Source organism: Eurosta solidaginis, chromosome 5 (assembly GCF_040869045.1).
Source record: "Eurosta solidaginis isolate ZX-2024a chromosome 5, ASM4086904v1, whole genome shotgun sequence".
NCBI lineage: Eukaryota > Metazoa > Arthropoda > Insecta > Diptera > Tephritidae > Eurosta > Eurosta solidaginis.
Genome location: NC_090323.1, coordinates 63,551,735 through 63,560,492, shown reverse-complemented (window position 1 = coordinate 63,560,492; position 8,758 = coordinate 63,551,735). Strand labels below are relative to the sequence as shown.

General features: G+C 34.4%; 1 protein-coding gene across 2 annotated transcripts; it reads right to left on the bottom strand.

The window, feature by feature from the left end:
• Window positions 1–284: 284 nt before the first annotated feature.
• Window positions 285–3,752, bottom strand: LOC137252663 (uncharacterized). Of its 2 annotated transcripts, none has more exons than XM_067788702.1 (6): window positions 3,441–3,752; window positions 1,359–1,448; window positions 1,091–1,150; window positions 709–883; window positions 551–656; window positions 285–496 (listed from the first exon to the last, which is right to left on the bottom strand). In XM_067788702.1, the coding sequence occupies exons 1-5, from the start codon at window positions 3,457–3,459 to the stop codon at window positions 644–646; spliced, it is 357 nt and encodes a 118-aa protein (XP_067644803.1). In that variant the 5' UTR covers window positions 3,460–3,752; the 3' UTR covers window positions 285–496; window positions 551–643. The 2 variants fall into 2 exon arrangements, with proteins under 2 accessions (XP_067644803.1, XP_067644804.1); XM_067788703.1 differs by having other exon boundaries at window positions 1,359–1,685; window positions 3,526–3,752.
• Between the last annotated feature and the right edge of the window lie 5,006 nt (window positions 3,753–8,758).

The window sequence follows — 8,758 nt, the reverse complement described above, 5'->3', positions numbered from 1 at the left end:
TGATATTAAACGAAATGATACATTCCAAGAAGCATTTACTTTCAAGTATGAAATTGTAATAATGAAGCGATACATTACCCCTTGCATTACCTTTGGTGCAAGAAATGATGTGTTTAGGAGTTTGAAGAAATTATACATTCAAAATTCTTATATTTCAAGTAAATTTAATACACACAAATTAAAATTATTTCATTTATCTTTCTTTAAATATAGGTCAAAATTGTATGTATGTATGTATGTATATACCTATCTATGTAGATAATATATAAAGAGAACAGAAAAAAGATAGTTAGAAGAAAAGGTTAAGAGAGTGTTTCCTGCAACGGGACAAGGTCTGTTCAGCAAATGTCTTGTACAAAAAATTAGTTTTCAGTTGACCTATTTGATTTTTTTAGTATGGATTGCTTCTCGAAATGACGCCCCTTAAAGAGTTTGATGGCATTTCTTATGTCTGCAATGTAGCTTTTCTCATCATATCCTTCCGTTTTAAGGCATTCTATGAAAAAAGAGCTTAAAATAGTTTAAATAATTACTATTGCAAACTACTTACCAAATAATGCATTATTTAATTTTAATATGACATCGCCGCTGACAATATTTGAAAACCGTTTGCAGAAATATTTCTGCTGACCTATTATGCCCTTCAAGATAGCCACCTTTTTGTAAGCAATAAGTGAATATTAATTGTTTACGTAAAAATTTACATACATATCTGTCCGGATTTTCACCAATATCGTCATCGACCTTTCCAGTTCGTCCAAAGATTTTATGGGAAATGTTGTGCGTATATGCTTTTGGGTGCTGATTTCCGTCAACATAATGTTAGATTTTGCCTGGGTATTGATTAATTTCTGAAACATTGTCTTACATTCTGCAACATTTTCTGCATTAAAATAAAATAATATTACTAGTAATGAAAGCAATAACTAAAATAATAATAATAATCATTGCACTGAGGGAAATCTATGTTACCACGTCCATAACTTTGCTTCAAATACGTCAGTTTCAATCGCGAAATTGATACAACGGGCAAGCCATTTCCGTCAGTTTGACAATAAGAATAATAACTATAACTGTAATAACATATCACCTTTAAGGATTCGAATGTCATTCTTTAATACTGCAATTGTAGATGTTTCTGTTTCTGAAACTAAACAAAAAATAGTAAACGGTTAAAGGAACTTTATAATTGGGCTATTTACGTAGGCGTCTTCTCAGCTTATCTGCTTATGTGGTTATATTTTTTACTCTATTAGAAAAACAAAATTTCCTTTGACGGAAACAATTTTTAAACAAATAAATTGATAATAATTGTCACGTGAATAGACGAAATGAAAATGATTTTACAACCCTCTTACCTGTATTGATATTTGTATTATTAGAAGACTCTCGCAGTGGAGCGCAGCTAAATTTTTTTCTTTTACTCATTGTTTGTATTTTAAAATTTCCTGGTGTGAATAATAGGAATGAAAATATGTTTATTTTTATACGGTAACCGCACGAGTTTATATAAAACCAAATCTAATTGAAAATTTCCTCTACAGAGTTTTCTGAATCTGATACAAAAATGTCAAATATATCCGACGAGTTCAAAGGTTCGGTAAAAAATGTTTCGCAGTTTAGCAATCGTTTTCCATAAAGAACTTGTCCATCTGCTCCAAAAGATTGAATTGCAATTGTGATTCCTGTTTTTAGCAAGCTATATTTGTTTTTAGGTTTAAGATTAAGAAGATATGTTGGTGTTTGAATCCCAATGACCTTTCCATATTTGTTCAACCTTTTTTTTGTTACCTCCTCCATTTTTACCTCAAACACTTCCCTTGTTACTTTGTTGTAGATCTGTTCTAAAATTTTCGAAGGCTTTTTACGTATAATTTTCGAACGGGTATGCGGCCACCGTGGTGTGATGGTAGCGTGCTCCGCCTATCACACCGTATGCCCTGGGTTCAACTCCCGGGCAAAGCAACATCAAAATTTTAGAAATAAGATTTTTCAATTAGAAGAAAATTTTTCTAAGCGGGGTCGCCCCTCGGCAGTGTTTGGCAAGCACTCCGGGTGTATTTCTGCCATGAAAAGCTCTCAGTGAAAACTCGTCTGCTTTGCAGATGCCGTTCGGAGTCGGCATAAAACATGTAGGTCCCGTCCGGCCAATTTGTAGGGAAAATCAAGAGCAGCACGACGCAAATTGGAAGAGAAGCTCGGCCTTAGATCTCTTCGGAGGTTATCGCGCCTTACATTTATTTTTTATTTTTTTTTATGCTGAAAATGAATTTATAAACCCAGTTTCTTAAACACACTGCGTGAGGTGAAGAAGGGAATGTACATTATAACTGACTAAATTCTCATGATATATATCTGGGAATAATTCAACGAAGTGCTTTATCATGTCTGTAGCAACTTCTAAGTTATCTGATAAGTTTCCTTGACAGAGAGCAGCCTATAGGAGCAATGAAGCAAACAAAAATTATAGTAGTATTCCTCAGGGACAACATCTTTTAATGCGACGATTATATAATGCGACGTATATAGTACAAACTGGCGGAACTCAGTGGCCTTCCACCTCCGTAACTCTTCAAGGCTTCTAGTTTTACGTGCGAATTCATCTGGAATATAAGGAACGAAGGAAAGAAGTCGCGAAGATATACTATTTTTACTCTCCGGTCTTAGTTTAAAATTCTTAGTTTGACCCTCTAATAGAGATTTCAACATTTTCTTTACAATTCCTAAATCAACCAGGTGCATTTGCTCCAATGGAAATTGTGTAACCATTTTAATACCTATTGTTTCGAGAGATAAGCAGCTGTCTGGCATTGGCTTGTGGTAGTTTCCATATCTACGAAGTTTAAAATCTTCATGAGACCTAGGTTGTGCTACAGCAGTATTGAAAATGGTGGTATTGTTAACTCTCGTCCCAGTTTGTACACACTTGCTGCAGCCATTCCTTGCATTAAAACCAACCGTACCGCAAACATAAGCCCTGGCCGGCGCATCACAAATAAAACATCTGATTGAAACAAAAAACTGTTTACCACCGATTGAAAATCCCACATCCTTCAAGGCTTGCATTTCCGATATAAAGTCATGAAAGAAACATTAAAAGGCTTTTTATTGCCCAGAAAAACTCCAATTGTAAATACGTTTTAATTTGTATCGCCAACTACTTTTCTTAATATGGGCCACAATGATGCGTTGCTGCTTTTAAATAGAGGATCACCGTCAATATTTATATCGAGGAGCAAGTAACTTGAACTATTTCGATTTATAAACAGTTCGAACATCTTCATCAACTGTTTTTGAATACCAATGTGTATATAAAACCCCGGCGCAACTGTGTCCAATGGGGCTTTCTCGATTTTCATTAATGTTTCAGAAGATTTTGGTAAAGAAAAGCCTTCTGATCGGAATATCTCTAAAATATCGTCAAAACACATCCTTGTTACCGAATGTTTGCCGGCCCATAAAGCAAGCTTTTCTTCCAGGGGCAATCTAAGATGATGTTCGGTATTTTCCTCTACTTGCACTAACTCAGGAGCTGCAACTGCACTTATTTCTTCAGCCACTGTTCCACGAATTTCTTCAGTCACTGTTTCTTCACCCACGGGCAAATCGAAATTACTTTCTTTTTTTTTGTTTTATTAAGCGGCGCCAATGGCGTTTGGAATACATTTTGAATTTAGATTTGGTTCAAATTTTTAGTAATAAATGCACTATAGAAATATTTCGAAATATAAATATTCACCGTTTTGTTTCTTCACTTCGCATGTCTAAACAATTACTAAATATTTAATATCCATATCGACTGCATCAGAAAACTCATAAAAAAAAGAATAACGGGAAACAAAATCATAAGTTCACAGGTTGATGGCAGAGCGAGGAAAATAAATAGAATGAGCGGCAAGAGTATAAAATAAAACAGAACACCTTACCCCTTCGCTTACATTGGCATGTATGTATGTATGCATTGGAATTCATTATTGTATTCATGCTTGAAAAAAGTAATGCAAGACGAGTTTTCCCACTGGGTATCGGCGCCACTTACAGTTCTCTGGTCGAGAACGCTAAAAAACTCAAGTTGTGGTGAACCAGCCGTTCACCAATAAGTCAATTAAAACACAAAATCAAATTGAAACAAGTAAGGACGGGACTGTCTTCGGCTGTGCCGAAGACTTCATACCTTTCTTGAATGGGGCTGAACAATAATCTTATCCCATTCGTAATCTCCAAATAATGCGCTGTATAAGATAAAAAATATATAGCGAACAGATGTACATACCTAAATGATTTTAAGATATATATAAAAAAATGGCAAAAAACCCCCTTATCTGAACGATGGGTAGTATGGGATATATATTATATATAGCTCCGATCGAAATGATCTTTACAGGAAATCTTTTATGATATATTAGAATATATATCACCAAGTTTCACGTTTTTATATTGGAAACTAAGGGAGAAATGGCCAAAAATCTTTCTATCTGAACGATCGGTTGTATGGGATAGGTATATACTATATACATATAGCTCCGATCAAAGTGATTTTTTAGGAAATCTTCTATGATATATTAGAATAAATATCACCAAGTTTAACGTTTTTATATTGGAAATTAGGGGAGAAATGGCTAAAAATCTTTCTATCTGAACGATCGGCTGTATGGGATATATATTATATATAGCTCCAATCGAAATGATTTTTTCATGAAATCTTCTATGACATTGTAATAAGTTCGTCGGTAATTAAAATAAAATATATTCGATGAGCGCTTAAGTTCAGCGCAGAAATCAGATTGTTCTTTATTCAGAAATACTTTCTTTTTTATAGTAAAATGACTTACAATATTTACATACAATACTTACACACTAAGAATAACTACATTCTATTTCTATATACCAAGTCAGCAAATATTCTAACTATGTAATAATATTTGGGTAGTCACATTGGCAAACCGACGCTGTCGATTAGTCATGCTGATCGATACGTGAACTGGTCAGTGTGACGCATACGGGATAAACAATTGTAAACGGATACGGCTTCCCGCTGGGTTCAATGTAACTTATCTATGCCGCTATGAGTTATTTGCGTGTGGTCGAAAGTGAAATTCATTTGGTTGTGCATTACAAGCTAGACTCATTCTGGCATTTACACAAATACAAATACCTTGTATTGTGGTAATGCCACAATATATTGAAATATATATCACCGAGTTTCACGTGTATACTTTCTAAATTAAGGGAGAAATGGCCAAAAATCTTTCTATCTGAACGATCGGTTGTATGGGATATAACTATATATAGCTCCGATCAAAGTGACTTTTTCAGGATATCTTCTACGACTTGGGGTAGCTGCTTGTTTCAGATGGTTTCATCTTTCTTCTTTTTTACCCTCGGTCAAACCTGGAGATATTATTGAGTATGTGATTAAACATACTAATCTAAATAAGCGTCAACTGCAGTGTTTCAAGCTTGCTAAGGAGTCGGAGTCGATTAACCGTAAATATGTAAATTTTAAACTTGGTGTAGATGAATTGCACTTTGATAAAGTTCTGAAGCCTGAGTTGTGGCCAGTCAATGTGACGATCTGCCACTTCCGTTTTTTTCAAAAGGACGCAAAACTACAACAGCGGACTTAGTTCATAGTGTCAATCACATGCCATGCAAATATATCAATATCTTTTTTCAAAATGTTTCTGGCCTTAGAAGCAAGACCGAAAATGTGCGCCTATTTAGTTCTTTATTGGAGTATGATGTATTTGTCATCATTGAGACTTGGCTGAATAGTAATTTCTTAGATGTTGAATTTTTTGATCCTAAGCTTTATCATGTTTTCCGTAAGGATAGAGATGCAACAAAGACTGGCCTAAATAGAGGAGGTGGTGTGCTGATTGCCGCCCGGGTCGGTCTCCAGGCCTCGAATATTTCTTTAACTGTTAGTGATACGCTTCTTGATCAACTTTGTGTGCGGATTCATGGCTCTTTGCGTCAACTGCTCATTTGTGCTTCATACATTCCGCCGTTCAGCCCAGAAAGTATTTATAAGGCTCATGTAAATAATATCTTAAATCTTAAGCGAAGTTTAGGAGAAACGCAGCTATGTGTACTGGGGGATTTTAATTTAAGTAATGTTAGCTGGATCTCCCTTGAAAACAATCTCTATTTAACTCCTACTAATATTAACAGCTCTTATGAATCTTATCTTATTGATAATTTTGGAGGGGTTGGTTTATCTCAAATTAATAGTTTCCATAATTCTTTACATCGCACTCTTGATTTAATTTTTGTAACTAACAATATTAGTTTTGTTATCTCGGAACCTGCGTCTTCAATTTCGCCACCAAACTTGCATCACCTGCCCGTAAAGCTTGAAATTCAGTTCTTTGTCGGTTATCAAAGTTCTTGCGAAGAGCAGTTCTTCGTAGGTTTCTTGATTCATAATAAAACGAACATATGCCAATAATAATGCTGCATTATCAGGTAAAGTTCACTTGCCCAGTTGTATAGAGAAATGGGTCGTTTGCAAATAATTACATAAGAAGCTTTCAATATCAGAACTCATTCATCAATACGTCTTTCAACAGTATTGTTGCTTTAGGGAATTCTTTTAATGATATCAGATGCAGGTTTGTGTAGAACAGTTTTTAAAACCTTTTCAACGGCTGGCGAAATTAACTTCTCTCCGATAGTATGCAGTTTTCCGGATTTTGCTATAGGTAACGAGATATTGTAAGACGCCCGCCAAACATCACCATTTCTTTGTGACGTCGAAGCGAACATTCTGTCCAGTGTAGGTCTCTTCTGAAGTTCATCTTTGAGTGTTTGAAAGTATTTCAAATCTTTCTCTGTTTTACCAGGGTGGCATCTTCTGAGATGATCTTGCAGTTTAGATGGTTTCATAGCGTAATTGCCCAAAACTTTGTTGCATAAAAGGCACATAGGCAATTGTTTGTTCGGCAATGATGGAATGAAGCCAAATTTCAAATAATCAATACTGTACTGTCTACATTTCTTTTTAGATTCGGACATTGCATCAGTCATTTGTGGGCAAAATTAAATTATTTAAATAAGACAGAAAATCCAGCAACTTATATATTAAAAATATTTTTTGATTTTTTCGAAAACATTCCATAATTCGAACATCTTCTTGCAACAATTAGCTCGAATTACGGAGATTGTACTGTAATTATAATACCGATTGCTAAAACTTTCAAAAAGAAACTATTGAAGAGTACTCGTGTAATTTTGCATGATTGAATATTAAACTGCTAATAACTAAGTTCATGATTGGTGTAATTTATCTATCTTTGCTAACTACGAGTATAAACTAAAATTTAATAAAAAATAATGTACTTACTATTTTCCAGCACTCTCAAACAAAATAACTGACTCACTATAATTTGTGTGATATACTATGTTTATATTTTTTAAAATATTTTCTTAGCACTTTTCAAGATTCAGGAAATGAATAAACGTATTTGTCCCAAATTCGTATTTATAGAGTGACAAATTGAACAAGTCAGCAGTGTCACCAGATCCCCTAAAAAAAAATTCTAAACCCTATTTTTCAAAATGTAAGAAAATGCTAAAAAATTATTCTTAATGCTAATAAAATTCCTTCATTTGGTTTTACTGTATTTTATTAGATTTATGCCAACATACATATTTTTATGGATATTTTAAAACCCATTTTTATACTCAGTTGAGCAGAGCTCACAGAGTATATTAAGTTTGATTGGATAACGGTTGGTTGTACATATATAAAGGAATCGAGATAGATATAGACTTCCATATATCAAAATAATCAGGATCGAAAAAAAATTTGATTGAGGCATGTCCGTCCGTCCGTCCGTCCGTCCGTCCGTTAACACGATAACTTGAGTAAATTTTGAGGTATCTTGATGAAATTTGGTATGTAGGTTCCTGAGCACTCATCTCAGATCGCTATTTAAAATGAACGATATCGGACTATAACCACGCCCACTTTTTCGATATCGAAAATTTCGAAAAACCGAAAAAGTGCGATAACTCATTACAAAAGACAGATAAAGCGACGAAACTTGGTAGATGGGTTGACGTTATGACGCAGAATAGAAAATTAGTAAGATTTTGGACAATGGGCGTGGCACCGCCCACTTTTACAAGAAGGTAATTTAAAAGTTTTGCAAGCTGTAATTTGGCAGTCGTTGAAGATATCATGATGAAATTTGGCAGGAACGTTACTACTATTACTCTATATGTGCTAAATAAAAATTAGCAAAATTGGATGAAGAACACGCCCACTTTTTAAAAAAAAATTTTTTAAAATTCAAATTTTAACAAAAAATTTAATATCTTTACTGTATATAAGTAAATTAAGTCAAAATTTAACTCCAGTAATGATATGATGCAACAAAATACAAAAATAAAAGAAAATTTCAAAATGGGCGTGGCTCCGCCCATTTTCATTTAGTTTGTCTAGAATACTTTTATTGCCATAAGTCGAACAAAAATTTACCAATCCTTCTCAAATTTGGTAGGAGCATAGATTCTATGACGGTAACTGTTCTCTGTGAAAATGCGCGAAATCGGTGGAAGCCACGCCCAGTTTTTATACACAGTCCACCGTCTGTCCTTCCGCTCGGCCATTAACACAATAACTTGAGCAAAATCCAAAATATCTTTACTAAACTTAGCCCACGTACTTACCTGAGCTCACTTTTTCTTGGTATAAAAAATGGGCGAAATCTGACCATAACCACGCCCACTTTATCGATATCGAAAATTACGA

Coding starts and splice junctions, on each gene's coding strand:
- LOC137252663 (XM_067788702.1), bottom strand. Junction 1,151..1,358: donor TAATACAAATATCAATACAG/GTAAGAGGGTTG, acceptor TTTTTTGTTTAG/TTTCAGAAACAGAAACATCT. Junction 884..1,090: donor TGACATTCGAATCCTTAAAG/GTGATATGTTAT, acceptor ATTTTAATGCAG/AAAATGTTGCAGAATGTAAG.